Raw genomic sequence first — 17,547 nt, 5'->3', positions numbered from 1 at the left:
AATACATTAATCACACCTTAAAATTAACAATTTTGTAGTATCAAATACCTGATGGGAGTTCAGAAATTTGAGGACACTTGCAAAGCCGAGTGCCATCCACTTATATGTCAGAATATTCTAGGGTCCCTCGGTGGCTCTGTTGGTTGGGCGTCTGACACCTGATCTTGGCTCAGGTCATGATCTCCTGGTTTGAGGGATCAAACCCTGTATCGGGGGATTCTCTCTCTCCCTCTGTGTCTGCACCCCCCCAAATAAATAAATAAACATTTAAAAAATATTCAGTTATTTCACCTTTCCTTGGTCAGCTGTAGACATGTCCAGGAAGTGTCTTACTTAAAAATCTACCAAATTCCTGAAACAGACTGGCTAGGACTTGCTCTAATGCTACGTTTAAAACGTAGAGCTGATTTTACACGAGCTGCTTTGCGGGCGCTCGTTTTGGTTAGTGCGTTATGAATGCAGAATAAAGTGCAGAGTCTCAAAGAATCTCCTTCACGGTCACGGAACCTGCACCGGTCGGATGGAGTCAGTAGATGTCACTCAGTTCAGAGCATCTGTCACAGCAGGGGGACAGAACAAAGAGCTTCTGGGTGTGGAAGAAGATACTTTTAATTAGAAGTTTTTCTGAAAATTGCCCTGACAGTTTCATTTAGGCTGCTGGTCTCAGAGGAACGAGGAGTTCCATTTCTTGTTACAAAGACGTTTTTCAGGTCTTAGCCCAAGTACCTTTGAGTATTATTTTGTCACAGGGAACACTTGACTTTGCCTCGTTTTCTGGATAGTTGTCTATTTGAGTGAGTTTTGCTATTTGAGTCCCTGATGTTAATTTTGTCATGGAGGAAAAAGACTCGGGACAGCATCCCGGGGAGAGGTCTGTGATGAGCTTAAATTAATTTTTCTACGTACTAATCTTTGCTATTTAGTTACATCTGTTATAGCAAAATAAATTTTCTAAGTACTCACCAAACTAGTTTTGCCCTGCATGAAAACATTCTAATAAATGAACTAATCTCGTTTGATGAATGTATCTAATAGGTCTTGGTGCTTGGCCTTTGTTCTTAACGGTTTTAAGTTTGTTCCTTTTCTTTATAATATTTCTTTGTTTTCCTTAGAATGCATCTATCCAAGCCACAAAACCTCCCGACAGTGTTAATGGAAGTGAAGCCGCCGCTCCTCAGGTCTGTTACTATGTTATTTTTAAAAAATAGCAAGTCATTTCAGAGTGTTGGTCAGTCTGTATTATTAGCCTTTGGCTTTCTGCTGAAACAGTGATGTCCAAACATTTGATAGAAGATGTATATGTTTGGTAAATCCGAGTTTGTTGATGCTTTCTTGGAATAGTTTTAAAAAATTATGTGTATATACACCAGTTATGTAACATGACATTGTTACTCATTTTAAAAGTCAATGGCACTAAAGAGAAAACTTCGTGAAAGTAAAGACTGTGACTTTATAGTTGTAAAAGATTATGGACGGTTTATCTTGAAAGACAGTACGTAATTTGGAAGCGGGGTGGGGGGGGAATGGATGAAATGGGATTTCTTTTAAAGTTTGCTCTAAGGCAGAGTATTTTACTGCTAGAAAACTTGTGTTATCTTTGATTTTAAGTAGTCATTTGGGGTGTGCAACACAAGTGACATTCTTCTGATTCTTTCCAAAAACGAAAGAAAAAACTTGACTGAAAGCGTCGTGCCCGCAGTGGGTCTGAGGTGAACTTCCGGGAGAGCGCTGGCGTCTGCCCTGCCGAGCGGCTTCCGGGGCGGGGCCCCGAGCGCACGCGCAGGCGCACGCCGCCCTGTGAGCCAGCCGGTTCGCGGACTAAGCATTCTGACGTCCCGTCTGGCGCAGAGGCGGAGGATAGCTCCTCACGCTCCGTGGACGGGTCCTGAGCTGGGAGCCGTGTTCTTCTTGGGGAGGAGCTGGTCCGGTTCCGAGCGTAGTCCAAGCCCCTGGCCTGCCCCCTGGTTAAACGAACCAGTCCTCTACAAATACATCACTTCTAGACGTGCCATGGAGCAGGCACGCACGGGTCTGAATGGTACTGAACAGATCCAGGGATCTCTAATGAATATTATTTAAAAGAGTATTTAGAATGCATATTTCCTCTTTTATAGAATAGTTCAGAAAGACTAAATACTGTTACAAATGCAAAAACTAGGATGAATGAGAACCAGTTTTATAACATTCAGGAGAAATTTGTTTTAATTAAGGTGAAGATGAACATGGGTGATAGGAAGCCCACCGAAGGCTTGGAACTTTCTTTAAAAATATATAAATATTTTTCTAAAAGATCATAGAGTAGCAGTTATTGAGTATTTACTATGTGTCAGCCATTGTTAAACATTTTATATATATGGCCTCATTTAATTCTTACAACAAGCAGATACCTTTACTCAGAAGTCTTTATTTTTAAACACATTTCTGGTAAATTGGTTCTTGGCTGTTAGCAAGTTGGGAATAATGTATGTCCTTGAAGGGGGTGGACTGAAGCCCCCTTCTGTGGTTGGGCATCTTGACTGGAGCGGAAAATCAGAGAGTTGACCCCAAGGTAGAAGAAGAGATGACATAAAGCGCGGCTCCCTGTGACCGCCTTGTTCCTGGACCGGACACCCGTAAATCCGCCGATTTGGGCACACAGTACTGTGATTTAGTAAGATTTACTCCTTCGCCCTTCCAACACAGTATATTATGAAAAATTCAAGCACACAGAGAAATAGCACTTTATTTTTTCTTATAAATTTTTTTAATGTTTTATTTATTTTTGATACAGAGAGAGACAGAGCATGAGAGGGGGAGGGTCAGAGAGAGAAGGAGACACAGAACCGGAAGCAGGCTCCAGGCTCTGAGCTAGGGGTCAGCACAGAGCCTGACTCGGGGCTCGAACCCACGAACGTGAGATCTGACCTGAGCCGAAGTTGGAGGCTCAACCGACTGAGCCACCCAGGCGCCCCAGAAATAGCACTTTAAAGTGAGCATCTGCGTGCTGCCACCTAGATTCTGTCGTTGGTACTCTATTTGCTTTTTCACAAATCTGTATACATTCTTCTATCTGACGCTCAATCCATGTTTACTTTAAAAAAATTATTTATTTTTAAATTTTGTTAATGTTTATTTTTGAGAGAGAAAGGGCGGGAGGAGGGTGGGGGGGGCAGAGAGAGAGGTTAGACACAGAATCCGAAGCAGGCTCCAGGCTCTGAGCTGTCAGTACAGAGCCTGACTGGGGCTCGAACTCGTGAACCATGAAATCATGACCTCAGCCAAAGTGGGAGACTCAGCCGACCGAGCCACCAAGGCGCCCCTGCGTCCCGAGTGAGCTGCGGGCCATAGCCTCCTCCTGCGTAATGTGTTAGCATGCATATCGTTAACCAGAGTCCGGTGCTTGACTTCTTAAAAAAGTATTAATACTTTGATTACTTTGAGGAGAGAGGAATGGAGGTACTACAATGTAAGAATTAAATCTCAAGTTAAAAATACAAGTTAAATCAAAATTTAAAGGACCTTGCTGTGGAACTGACCAGCTTCAGAGGGTTAGGGCGTGGTCTAACTACATACGTGCTCCTAAGGGCACGCAGCCCAGCGGCTCTAGTGATGGGTCACGGGGGAAGTTCACTCCAGTTAGCTTTTTAGTTAATGGGTCTGATTGAAAGGTAATACCTCCCTAGCTACTTTTTTAAATTGAAGTGTAATTGACATATAAAACCCATTAATTTCAGGTTTATGTCATAGTGATTTGAAATTTTTAGGAGTGGTCCCCATGATCAGTTACCAGAACCTGTCACTGTACAAAACCACCCCCATTACTGCCTGAGCTCCCTGTGCGGAGTGTCACACCCCTACGACTTCTTCCTTGCACTTCCTGATTCTCTTCGCCTGTTTTGCCTTCCTTTCCAAGCCCCTCCCCCTTCTTGTAACCAACAGTTTGTTTCCTGTATCTATGAATCTGTATTACTTTATTTGTTTTGTTTTTTTAAATTCTACGTATCAGTGAAACCATATGGCATTTGGCTTTCTTTGACTTCTCTCACTTAGAATAGTGCCCTCTAGGTCCATCCATGTCACAAATGGCAAGATTTCACTCTTTTTACATGGCTAAGTTATATTGTTTTCTTAAAAAAAATGTATTTTGAGAGAGAGTGTGAGCGCTTGTGCTCGTGAGTGTGAGTGGGGGAGGGGCAGAGAGCGAGGGAGAGAGGGAATCCCAGGCGGGCTCTGAAGCAGGCTCTGAGTGATCAGCACAGAGCCCGACGCGGGGCTCGAACTCACGAACCGTGAGCTCATGACCTGAACCGAAATCAGACACTCAACCGACTGAGTCCCCCAGGCGCCCCTAGTTTTGCTTGTTTAGAACTTTATATACGTAGCGTCGTGTGTGTATTGGATTCTCGTTTGTAGAAGGCTTTTCACACACTGCGGTGTTTTTGGAATTTCATCCGTGTTGTGGTTATCAGTAGTTCGTTCCTTTTTACTGCTGTGTAGGGTTCTTTTGAACTGTTTATTTGCCTGTTAATGGACACCTGGGCTGTTTCCAGTTTTTGACCCTTATGAATAAAACTCCTCTGAGCTTTATTTTGGATATCTTCTTGTGGCTGTATGTTTTTATTTCTTTTCCTTCCTGTTACCGTGCACTGACACCGTATACATAAAAGGAGGTAGTGGGTGGATATCCTTGTGACCAAGCATCGAATGCCGAAACATCTCTTGTTGGACCGTCGTGATCATCCTGCCAGATGAAGGTCTGACTGAACACATGTGCACCAAGCCCCTGCTTCATGGAAAGTGCTGTGGCAGGGAGGCAGAGACAAAGAGATGGACTGTTTTCTAAGTGCACATCTTTAGGGGTGAGAGCATGCGTGTAGCAGACGCAATGGCAGGAGAACGCACTGCATGTGGCACGCTATTTTAACTGTTTTAAATGTTTTCATTAATTCTCATAACAGTACTCCTGGGCAGGACTCTTGTTATTTCTATTTTGCGGATGGGAAAATTAAAACAGAGGCCTTGAAGCTAGTAGGTGGTGCCGCTGAGATTCAGGTCAGGGAGTTGGTTCAGAGCCCGTGACTTAGTCACTGTGGTGATTTCGGGGCCTGAACAACTCGGCTGGGTGTTACTTCTGTGTGAGCACCTGCTGCGGAGTCCGAGTGCAGGAAGCGCTCTGGGACTGGCTCCGGGGACAGCTCGGGCCGCAAAGAAAGGCTATGTCTGAGGAGTGAGACCTGAGGCGTCTTGGAGGAGCAGACATCTGAGCTGAGTCTGGAAGGATCTCTGGGTCCTCACAGGCAGGGCAGTGATGGGCGGGTACAGAGGCGGTGATGCATTTGTTGAAGGGGCGGGCGGGAAGTTGTCTGTTAGGACTCAGGGTTTTGGTACAGGGAGGGGTGAGTCTAGAGAGAAATGGGTCTTGGGAAATGGGAACCGTGAATATAAGCTCAGGATCTTGAGCCTCATATTAAATGGGAATCCAGCTTAAGAACTGGAATGAAGTGACCTGGGTGATGTCTTAGGAAGACAGTTCTGGTGACAGCGCGGCAGGACAGGTTGGGTGAGAGACGAGAGGCGGGGGAGGGAAAGGGGCTGCAGTGCCAGCTTGTGGAGGATAAGGCTCTGAACAAGAGTCGTATTCGGGGGGTAAAAAGGACGGCTTGAAAACGGGGTCAGATGGAGGAGAAGGGAATCAGAAGTCACTCTGATGTGTTCATTGTTTGTGCTCATGCATGTCTCCTTCTCTAACCCCCATCAGTTTCTTAAGAAATGAATCTCAATCTCTGAAAGTCTTTGCCGTCAGAAGCCTGACAGCAGCTGGCACCAGCGGGAGCGTGATTTTCTCGTATCAGAGGGCCTGATGATAAGCAGTCGTTCGGGGCCTCCTGTAGCTGCTTGTCCCCCACAGCTTACCGCTGCCTTCCCCCCACAACTGCACGTTGGCCTCCAAGAATTCCATCTTCATTCTAGACAGTAGAAAAGACTGAGGGCAAGGACTAAAGGTGTATTCCTTTTTGTAAAGAAACTAACATCTCTCCTAGAAGGTTCCATTTTATAGATTTCCCTGTGTAGTGTATCGTAGTGACTGAACTCAGTCACCTGGCCCCCTCCTGGATCAAACAGGGTCTGGGAAAAGCGAATTAGAAGAACTCCTTTAATTGAAATATATCAGTGTAACACATGTATGCAGAAAAGTATGACGTGCACCTTATGCAGCTTTCTGAACGTTTACGAACCAAATCACCTTTGTAGCCAGTGTTCCAGGTCAAGAAACAGATGAAGGGGCGCCTGGGTGGCTCAGTCGGTTAAGCCTTCGACTTCAGCTCAGGTCAGATCTCACGTTCGTGGGTTCGAGCCCTGCGTCGGGCTCTGTGCTGACAGCCAGCCTAGAGCCTGGAGCCTGCTTCCAGTTCTGTGTCTCCTTCTCTCTCTGCCCCTCCCCCTCTCGTGCTCTCTCTCTGTATCAAAAATAAATAAAACATTTAAAAAAATTTAAAAAAAAAAAAAAAGCAAGAAACCGACGCTACCAGGGTCTCACTCCCAAGGATAACTCCTGTCCTGACATCGAGGTTAATTTTCCCTGTTTTTGAGCTTCGTGTGAGTGGAATACAAATGCGTACTCTGTCGTCTGTCGTCGTTTGCTCCGTGCTTTATGAGATCCGTCCGTCTTACTGAGGTTGTAAGTCATTTGCATTGCTGTCTAGTACTCTGTCGGTGGACGGACTGCAGTTTAATCATCCGGTTATTGATGGCATCCACAATAGCTTCACATCTGGGGCTGTTTTGAATAAGATTGCTGTCAACTTTCTAGTCTGTCTTTTGCTGACCGTACGTACACATTTCCGTTGAGTCTATACAAGTAATGAAATTGCCAAATGTGTGTAGTCTTAGTAACTGCTGACAGGTAATTTTCCAAAGTGGACTAGTCCATATCCTTACCAATACTTGGTGTTTTCCATAGTTCTAATTTTAGCCATTCTGGCGGATGTGTGGTGGTGTCTCATGTGGCTTTAATTTGTGTTTGGAAGGTGAGTGTCATTACTCCGAACAACCCTGGGGCCTGGTGAGAAGACAGGAAGACGGGACACCAGGTGGTGGCCAGTGTTTGTTGTGCGCCTTCAGCAGGCCACACTCGGAAGTGTTGCACACGCATTGGTTTATTACTCTTCACAGCCTCCCTGTGTGACGAGTGCAGCTCTTACCCCATTTCTTGTGTGAGGAGGCGGAGGCCCGGGAGGCTGGGTCCCGGGGCCCAAGGTCATGTTGCCAGTGGGGGCAGAGCCAGGCCTTGGGCCCAAGACGTCTGGTTTCGTAGCCTGTGCTCTTAGCTACTGAGTCCTCAGAAGGGCCTGCCGCATAAGCTCGTGTATGCCGTTCTTATCTGTCAGTTTGTCTTTTATTTTAGTCTCCTTTCTCTGGTGTCAGTGATCGTTATTAATGTATACTGAGCGTGTGGACACTGTGAGCACTTGGCGTGTGTTAGCTCCTCAGCCCCTCGGCACCCGTGTGAGGTGGGCGGCGGCGGCGGCATCCCCGTTGTACAGAGGAAGAAGGAAGACTAGTGAAGCTAAGTATTTAGGTCAAGGTCACGTAGAACATAGCATGGGAGCCAGGATTTGAATTCAGGCGCCCACAGGCGGGGGTCACCAGGCTCGTACACTCGCTTCCAGATGTGGTGAGGCGGCAGTTACTGGGCTAACAGCTTCCGCAGAGACTCGCCTTTGACACTGCTGGCGAGCTCCCGGCTGGCCCGCACATGGCAGCCGGATCCAGCGGTCACTTGTTTGTCCTCGGGGAGTTCGCTGGCCCTGCGGAGCGAAAAGCACTTTTTGCCTAGGTCAGAAGTGGCGGGCCATGGAGTATCAGGAAAGCAGTTCTTAAAAGGTTTTGAGTATAGGGTCCCTCCTCCCCCGTAAGACTTTCTCCGCCCCCCCATAAAGGTAAAACTTGTGTTTGTGCAGATGTTCGTACTGTATAGGGGAAAGTGCCTGTCGTTGCTTTAAATCAAAATGAGTTCACAGCATGCATGTTATTTTCTACCTTGATTTTTTTCCCACTTAATGTTGTCTGAACCTCCTTCCATATATTGTAATGGACATAATGTATCCTTCAGTGGGGCATGTTTGGGTTGTTTCCAGGTCAGTCTCCTGCCTGGGAAGGGGGCGGAGCGTGCTCTCCCGTGCTCACCCCCTCCCCGCCTCACACTGTCACCCGGTCCTAGCATCCCTGCGCAACGTGTTCCTGACTCCCTTTTCTAAGATTGTATACTGAAGAGAGTACTTTTGTCTTCCTGTAACTTTTGCCCACACGGGCCTCAGTCTTCCCTGAGCATTCATTCCCGGCCTCGCTGAGAGGTGACCCTGGGGCACACCGGTGAGAATGAGTCCCTAGGAATCCCTGTGAAATGCTGACTACTGTCCCCTGAACAGAAAGGCACAGGTGAGAGCAGTTTGCTGAATTACATTATTTTTCATTGTTGTCCTTCAAATCAGTACATTATTCAAATTCGGAGAGCGGCTCTTGCTTATTACCGTCTGCGACTTCAGACTTACTGACCCATGCGGGGGTTCCGGCCGGGGCTTTTCTCATCCGTCCATGAGCTCATGGCACCGGCCAGCCCTGCCTGGCCCTCTCGCGGGGAACAAAGTGGGCTCGCTACGTGTCCCCCCCCCCCCCCGCCCTCCCCTCTTGTGAAGGAGGGCAGTCCGGAGCAGCCCCTCCGGGGAGACTCCGGGCAAAGCCCACTTGGTTTTAGCCACCCCCCGCACACCGCTCACCCCACTTTAGGCGCTGGGCACGCGCCCCGAGAGCCCCGCTTCCCGGGCCTTCTGGCCGCGTGTTCACGTGCTCGCGGCACACCTGCGAGGCCAGCGGGGAGAGGGTGGCGTCCTCTGTCCTTGCAGGCGTGCACGCTGAAGGGACGTGACTCAGTGAAGGTCGTTCCACTGCTCGGTGACGGACCTGGCACCTGTGCCCCAGCTTTTTCATAAATAACCAGGGGCCTCATGCTTTTCAGAAAACAGTGTATTACGTAGACTGTCGGGAGTGTAGACTGAACTTGTTGGAGCTTTAGCACACTATTGGTGGTGAGGAGGAACACCAGAAGTCTAAATGTGCGTCCTGACCACGTACCTTGTTGGCTTCCGGTTGCAGCCAGGCGACACGCAGTCTTTTGCGCAGAAGCTCCAGCTCCGGGTGCCGTCCATGGAGTCCTTGTTTCGCAGCCCGCTGAAGGAGTCTCTGCTCAGATCTTCTTCCAAAGAGTCTTTGGTCCGAACGTCTTCCAGGGAGTCCCTGACTCGATTTGACCAGGACTCTTCTGCGGCCGCCTTTGACCCGCCCTCTGACATGGAGAGTGAGCCAGAAGACCCGCTGCCCAGTCTGGACGGTCTCAACAAAGAACAGTTGATCCAGTGCTTGCGGAAGATGGAACGGAGGCTGAACAGCTACAAAGGAAGATGTTCCGAGGTAGGAGCGCGGGTTTTTTTTTTTTTTTTTTGCCAATATGAACAATTTCCCCTCGTTCTCTGGTTCCTGTTGTTGTGTGGGTTTTGTTCTTGTGGCCGGCTGGACCATCGATCCCCATGTACGCTGAGCAGTGCTAAGGGTGGGCGGTCTGCGGCCTTAGCCAGCTAAAGGTTTGCGGGGGTAGAGAATCCCTTTGGCGAGACTCGTTAGTAAAATTTTGGAGATCATTGTCTGTAGCCTTTGGTGTGCACGACCCGTGCCCCTTTTCTCCCCCAGCCCCTCCCCTCCTCAACCCTGCGGGGACACCGCCTCGTCACATCCCTGTCCCTGTGCGTCTTCTGACTGCAGTGGTTCCGGAGGGAGCTCTTCTGGCGGCGGACTCCCATCACCGCTTACCCTAGTCGGGTTTCAGGCAGTCTCATTTTCAGACACGTTTGGGTCACACCCATGGGACCTACATTTAAACTTTGCCTCAAAGGAATCTTTGAATCTTTAACTGCTACACCCCTCGAGGATGGCACTGTCGCTGGTGACTTGAGGTGACACTGTCTGTGGTGACCTGAGGTGGCACTGTCTGTGGTGACCTGAGGTGGCACTGTCTGTGTGTAGGGGAGGGTGGAAGCAGTCCCACTCCGTGTCTTTTCTTTTCCTCCCCTTGGGCCGTTGCCTCCGTGTCCTGTGCAGGTAACACTGTTCTTCCTCGGGGAGGCCTTTCGGGAGCGATTTGCCCCTGGGCTCGTTCACTGGTTCGTCCTTCCTTCCTTCCTTCCTTCCTTCCTTCCTTCCTTCCTTCCTTCCTCTTTTCCTTTCCTTTTTCCTTTTTCCTTTTTTTTCTTTTTCCTTTCCTTTCCTTTCAAGACCGTGCACGTTGTGTTGTCCTAACAGTCTGTTAACTCAGCACTACAGTCAGGCGCTCACATCACTGACTCATGACTCTTCTGAGCCACGTCCAATAGAGTCGCTCAGCTTATAAGGGATGGAGAGAGCACATGGTCTTCATGTCTGTCTGTCCTTGCCGTCGGAGGGGACCGGGTGAGGTGGTGCTGTAAGTGACGTCTAGGTGTTGGGTTTCTCTTCTGCCTGTTCTGCTCCCTGCTCGTTGACCACCATTTTCCGATCCGGTAATAATACCTATTTTAAGGCGGTAAGAGGAGATGATTGTGGTCTTAGATAGACTTTTAACTTAATTTTATTTTTTAAATTCTTTATTGCTGAACTCACCTTCCACGATGGCCTGCCTCTCAACTCAAGGCGTCGGTAGAGGTGTTTGGGGGCGCAGGGCAGGGCTCAGGACACGAGAGTGTTACCTCCTGAAGCTGCAGCCTGTCTCCTCAGAGCCCTGCGTACTTCTGAAGGAGGGTCCAGATCATTCATTGGAGCCATGTGCTTATTCTTCAGATGAATGGTGCTTTGTAATCTATAGGTTTAAAAGATTGGCTTGTCTGTAATTTCCTCAGGTTGTGCTAGACTGTTTAAATATCCTATTTAGTTAGGTTAAATGGTTAAACATCTCTTTAGGACCTAAATTACCAGTTTTGATCTATTGGTCATGAATCCCTTTCTTCAGATTTTTACCCAGCCATAGTCCCATTTCCTATAATCAGACTGGTAGAGAAGAATTACGTGGTCTATAGTAGCCTGAAGCAAAAACGCACCTGGGGAGCTTGCTGAATAAGCACACATACCTCCCCCCACCCCCAGTTCAGTTAGTTTGGGGTGGGACCCAAGAGTTTCTCTTCCTGGCCGGCTCCCAGGGCTGCTGTCGCTGAGGGCCCGAGGCTCCTGTGTGGGCAGCCTCAGGCCTTTAGGCAAGTTGGCCCTGATCTCTGCCCTGTTCTTGAGCAGGTACTCAAAGTTAAAGGTGTGTGTGCCTGAGGTGAAATCAAGTGCAGGTTTAATATCTTCATAGAGTCAAGTTATGTTTTATTTTTTAGAAATACATCTCCTTTGTTACTTTTGACTGTGCATTATATGCATCTACTTAGGTTGAATTATCTATAAAAGAATTCTTCTGACTCGTGTATTTTTGACTTTCATAAAGATCGATGCTTTAGCAGTCTTTAAAAGATTCATTTATTAAGGAATGACTGACAATATTGGTGACTTTTTCTGTATTCTAGCTTGTTACAGCTTATCAGACTCTTCAGAGAGAGAAGAAGAAGCTCCAAGTAAGTGATAGCTTGCCTGTGATATTGTTTCATGCAGTATTTAAAAATTAGAGTCTTACGGTAAGATAGTTCTGACCCCCACTTTTAGTAGTTCCCCATGTGATCCAAGTATTTATTTATTTTACTACTGGACTTTTTTTTTTTTAAGTTTATTTATTTATTTTGAGAGAGAAAGGACACAAGCAGGGGAGGGGCAGAGAGAGGGAGAGAATCCTTCTCCAGGGTTCGGACTCCCAGACTGTGAGATCATGACCTGAGCTGAAACCAGGAGTTGGATGCTTCACCAACTGAGCCACCGAGGCGCCCCGTTGTTCTAATAAAGGGAGCGAATGAGAAATTCCAGAGGTGTTCCCTCTGGTAGGGATGGGCTTCTTTGAATTTTGGATCCCCTGCAGTGTTTAAGAGGTTCAGACTTCAGGCATGTCCGCCTCTTTCCAGCATGCTCTCCAGGATCTCAGTTTGCAGGCCGCACCTCTGTTTTAGTGGAGACATCCTAGACCTTCCCTTCTACTTCTGACGTGTCTGCAGGCATCTCTGCTCCGTACCGTGATGTCAGGGTCCACACACAAGCGTCTTCTCTGTTTTTGTCTGAGGCGGCTGCTTGTAAAGCCCTTGGCTAAGTATGTGGAGAGAGGAAGCTCTTCCGGGTGACCCACCTCAGCCCCACTGTGCCCCCTGTTCTGGGGCTGGACATTTCCCGCCCGGTGTCCCCGCTGGCGGCTCACGGTCAGAGCTCAGGGGAAGCGTCCACCCCACTGCACACGGCGCCCTCGGTTTGCTGTGATGCAGTATGTAATATTTATCATTTGGAATCCTGCTGCATTAATTGCTGCTTCTGTCCTGTCTGGAGAAGGATGGGGAGTATTGGCTTATTCTTGTTAGGGGGTTAGCGTGTTTTCTCCCTGCTCGTGAGAAACGTTTTAACATCTTCTAACAGTAAAATATAACAGACACAGAAAGTCATGCACAAAAAAATATAGTCTTATTTTTTACAGTAAAAGTTATTAACACTTCAGCATTGTGTCCCCTCTAAGTACACTAATTACTTTCCCCGTGCACAGCACTGCAAAATACTTAATCTGCCATAAATAATAATCTCCATTAAGTACAACATTAAATTTTCTGGCTTTGATCTGGAGTATAATCAGAATGATAATACCAGTTATTTATTGCTGATTCAGTGTTCTCATTGTCATTAACAAATGTGGAAATCAGTTTATTACAGAGTTTTTAATGTTTTCTTGAACATGGGGTCTTTTGAAATGAGGAGTAGCTCTGATTTAATCCATTGTATTATTGATATTTCATAAATTCATACTCAAAAATTCATCTTATTCCTACAGTCTGGGGGTACCTTGTTTGTGTATCTGTGAATGGTCTGTGGATTTTTATTTCTAGATGTATGTAATTCTGCCACTAAGTGGCGGTAGAGAGCTGTGGTTGCATAGTCCCAACGTAAAGGATGTTAAAGTTCAATAATTTGCACTCTTTTTCTACTTGCTTTTCATTAGTATGCCATGCAGTTGTTTGAATCAACCTTTTTTTCTTTTTAAATTAAAGGGTATATTAAGTCAGAGTCAGGATAAAGCACTTCGGAGAATTGGAGAGCTAAGAGAGGTAAGTTGTAGTGATTAGTACTTTGAGAATAGTAATTAAATCTTTATATTTGTCAGAACTCTTGTACTTGTTGGGAGAGTTTCACATACACTTCATTAGCTACAGTGAAAATTAAACAGCCCAACCTATGAGATCAGGGATCGGTTCTTACAGTTTCTATTTGTGTGGATTCCCTAATATATATACTGTTTGTGGAATTAATGACATGAGAATGTCTTATCAGGGCACCTAGGTGGCTCAGTTGGTTAAGCATCCGACTCCTGGTTTTGGCTTCGGTCGGGATCTCACGGTTCACGGGCTGGAGCTCCAGCCAGGCAGGCTCTGTGCTGACAGTGAGGAGCCTGCGTGAGACTCTCTCTCTCCCTCTCTCTGTCTCTCTCCTGTGCAGGTGCGCACACATACACATACCCTCTCTCACAATAAATAAACTTAAGAAAGAAAGAATATCATGTTTAACAGAAGAGTATCATTTGCCAGCTTGACCAGCCCGTGGCGACTCCCACGACTATCCTGTCTCCTCTGTTAGGTATTCAGCCTTCTTTTTGATTCTCCCCAACCAATAATCTTGGTAAAGTTAAATAAATATTATGTTCATCTCTTTTTTTTTAATTAAGTTCATTATAATTTTGGGGGGTAACTTTCACAATGAAGTACTAGAATCCAGGTGAATATTTACCACTTGGAATCACACTTTATACTCGCTCCTGCTCCTGGCCTGTCTTGAGGAGGACGGGCATTACTGAGTTATATTGGTTAGAGGACAGGAGTCTGCATCGCTGCCGTGTCACCTACGGTAAAATGTTTGAATATTTTAACTATAAAGTATAACAAATACAGAAAATCATGCACAAAATATATGGCGTGTGTGCGTATGGTGAACACATTATAACCACCACCAAGGTCAAGGAGTAGAATGTCCCTGGTCCCCCAGCCCAGTCACAGTCCCGTCCCTTTCTCCAAAAGTGACTGCTGACTTCCGCTGTACTGCCTTGGCGGCGTGGAGTCTGAGGCTTAGCTCCTGAGTGCGCACCTCCAGGCACACGGCCTTGCCTGTGTGACAGTTGTTTTGACGTATCTTACAAACCCCCTTAATCTACACATCCCCCGACATTCCTTTCTTTTCCTTATTCTTCATCTGTGGAAGAACCTGATGATAAATTAAAAGACCCAAAATCACTTACTGGCCTTACTCCAGCATTATAAACACAGCAGTCTTAGGATAACAAGACTAATACTACCACCATCACTTATGATGAATGAAATTAGCTAAATAAAATTTTATATACTATTCCATTTTTTCCACCATTTAAAAATCTTTTCCATATCTATACTATTATATCATAAGCCATTACATATGTATTCTTTCCCTTTTAGTCCTCGTGAAAATAAAAATGCTCTTAGGAAATACTTGTCAGAGCCACAGGTTGACACATTTTAGTTATTTCTAGTATCTGCCTACTTGTATTAGGTTTTTATTGCTGCTGCAACAGATTCCACAACCCTAGTGGCTCAAGACAACCCGAATCTCAGAACGTTGACACGCGTCTCACCAGGCTAGACTCAGGGTGTTGGTCGGGCTGTCCTTCATGACGCTCTCGGGGGCAGTCGGTGTCTCTGCCGTCCCCAGCTGCTGAGGCCGCCGCATCCTTCGGCCCCTGGACGTCGCAGAGCCCCCGCCTCCGTGTTCAGAGCAGCCAGTGTTGCATCGCTGCCCGTTCCACCAGAGGCGCTTCTCCCCTTGTCTCTGAATGCAGCCGGGAAAGGTTCTGGTTCTAGGGACCCGTGTGATCACGTTGGGCCCGCCCACATAATCCAGGGTAATCTCCGTATTTCAGAGCTCTTAATCCCACCTGCGTCCTTCTCCTGATCCATTCCAGGTTCAGGAGTCAGGGCTTGGCGTCTGTGGGGCCATATTCTGCCCCCCACACTGCCTGTGGTCAAGACTGTCGTCAGTGAAGCGGCCAGGGGGCAGCTGGGCCGAGGGAAAAGAGCAGGAACACGGGGTCTAGGGGCCGTATAGTAAATCCTGTTTGGTAAATAGCTATACTAGGTTTTTTAGCAGCTAAGATCTATTTCTGACTATAACCCTGGTTCCAGTTACATAAAGATTTATTCAGTAATTTATATATAAATACTAAATGGATAAGTGAGTCTGGGTATTTTAAATTTTGTTCTCAAAGGACAAAGAATTCCCTTCAACTAAATAGTATAATCCGTAAAATCTTGATAAGTATTTAATTAAACCTTCAAAGTGGTATAAGTCATAAAATGTTTTGCTTCTTAGGAATTAAAGTCTGAAGAGAAGTGACACACAGGTCTATTGGTACTTTGTTGATTTAGACCAGGTGGTTGGTACACGCAGATGGCCGGGGCATCAGGAAGGAAGTCGGGTTTGAGGCCAGCACTGGGAAGACCCCAGCGCCGTGGGGGCCGTCCGCGCTTTCGCCCCGGGCCCTGCGGCCTCCGGGTGGTCGCCTTCCGCAGGTTTTCTGTGGCTGCGCCAAGAAAGGCGTATGCAGACTTCTCTAGAGGTTTATGATTCCATGGGAGATTTTGAGGAGATCAAGAGGCTGGTGTCTTTCCGGGTGTAAAATGATTTTGGAATGTAAGGGATTTCTTTGGGTTGAGTTTCGTGGAAATTTGTCACTGAGCTGTGTTTCTCGGTTATGGCACATCAATACTCGGTTATGGGATAGTTTCTCTTGATAAATAAACAGCTAACAAATACTGTGGGCAATAATAAAAAAAGATAGCCAGAAAACATTGCTTACTTAGTATTTTATTTCTTCCTCATGTTGTTATGAATATGCACATGAGGAGAATCCCTGAAGATCTCTCCTAATATTTCTTAGAGTATCTGTCTTATGTGGATTTCTAGCATATTAGGTATTTGTTAATGAATCAGATAAAGAAGGAAAAAGGTAAGCAAAACCATTCCCAACAGTTAGCATGTAATTTCCTTTGCCTGATCTTGAATCTTATCAACAGATATTAAATAGGAATATTGTATTACGAGAAAGGTAATAAAACCATGAAAATTAGGAGCTCATCCGTACATGATAGGGGTCTGAATCCCTTTTAAGGCCAGGTAAATGGGGAATAAATGAATACACCGTCTTAGTATTTGCTCCTTTCTCTGTCCTTCGGGCTGTGCGTGGCATGAACGTTTTCCAGGCTCACCCAGATACGGTTCATTATTAGCTACCTTTAGGGAAGAAGGTTCATTTTTTGCACCTTGAAATCACATCTGAACATAATGGGTAACAGGGCAGAGATAAAAAATAGTGAAATAGTTAATGTACTTGATATATTTTCCTCGTTGGGTTTTCTAAGGATATAATTAGAAAGACCTTGCAGATCATATGCATAAAAATGTTAATTTCAAGATTTGCCAAAATTTGGAAACCGTCCAAATGGCCAACAATAGGAACATTATTGAATTAGTTTGTTATATTTAGTAATATTATGGAGCCATTTATTATTATTGTGCTAAAAAGATTAAATCATATAGATATACCCTGAAGATCTAATCAAAACAAAATTTTTTTTAATGTTTATTTGTTTTTGAGAGAGAGCGAGAGAGAGAGAGACAGAGGACAAGTCAGGGAGGGTCAGAGAGAGAGGGAGACACAGAATCTGAAGCTGGCTCCAGGCTCTGAGCTGTCAGCACAGAGCCCGACACGGGGCTCGACCTCACCAGCTGTGAGATCATGACCTGAGCCAGAGTCGGACACTTCACGAACTGAGCCCCCCAGGAGCTCCAGAAGAAAGTTTTACAGTAGGAAACGACCCCAGATTCTAGGGTCCAGTTCTAGAGCTAGCAAGATCCCTGTCGTGGAAGTATCGGACAAATGGCTAGTCAGCCTGTGGGCTGTTACCAGGATATAAGTAGACAGTTCTTAAGTGTTTTGTAACTGTAGTCTGTATTGTTTATGGAGTACTTATCAGTAGCATAGGGTAAGGTGACGGGGGAGAAGCGGAGTGTATGACTAAAAGATGCTGCTGTTGCATCCAGAGACTTCTTATCTAGACGGAGAGATGAAAACATTTAAAACCTGAAGATCATCGTGTCTGTTGAAGAATTTTGGGACGCCTGGCGGCTCAGTTGGTTAAGCGTCTGACTCTTGATTTCATCTCAGGTCATGATCTCATAGTTGTGGGATTGAGCCCTGTGTCAGGCTCTGCACTGACTGTGAAGCCTCCTTAAGGTTCTCTTTCTCCCTCTCCCCTCTGTGCACATGTGCTCTCTGTCTCTCCAAAAAAAAAATGAGGAGTTTTTGCTGACTGTTAGAGATGGCGCATAGCAGGATCTAGT

General features: G+C 46.2%; 1 protein-coding gene across 7 annotated transcripts in view; it reads left to right on the top strand.

Annotated features, from left to right (window-relative positions):
* GOLGA4 (golgin A4) overlaps nucleotides 1–17,547 on the top strand; it is a 108,600-nt gene that overhangs the window by 27,937 nt on the left and 63,116 nt on the right. For 5 of the 7 annotated variants that reach the window (XM_029940577.1, XM_029940573.1, XM_029940571.1 and 2 more), the window contains 4 exons: nucleotides 1,113–1,178; nucleotides 9,133–9,447; nucleotides 11,568–11,615; nucleotides 13,176–13,232. In XM_029940577.1, the coding sequence (XP_029796437.1) occupies nucleotides 1,113–1,178; nucleotides 9,133–9,447; nucleotides 11,568–11,615; nucleotides 13,176–13,232 (486 nt within the window). The remainder of the gene's footprint in view (nucleotides 1–1,112; nucleotides 1,179–9,132; nucleotides 9,448–11,567; nucleotides 11,616–13,175; nucleotides 13,233–17,547) is intronic. The other 2 variants (XM_029940578.1, XM_029940574.1) reach the window with 1 other exon arrangement.

This window comes from Suricata suricatta, chromosome 5 (assembly GCF_006229205.1).
Source record: "Suricata suricatta isolate VVHF042 chromosome 5, meerkat_22Aug2017_6uvM2_HiC, whole genome shotgun sequence".
NCBI lineage: Eukaryota > Metazoa > Chordata > Mammalia > Carnivora > Herpestidae > Suricata > Suricata suricatta.
Note: the sequence above shows the minus strand (reverse complement) of the source record. Positions and strands in the feature narration are given on the sequence as shown.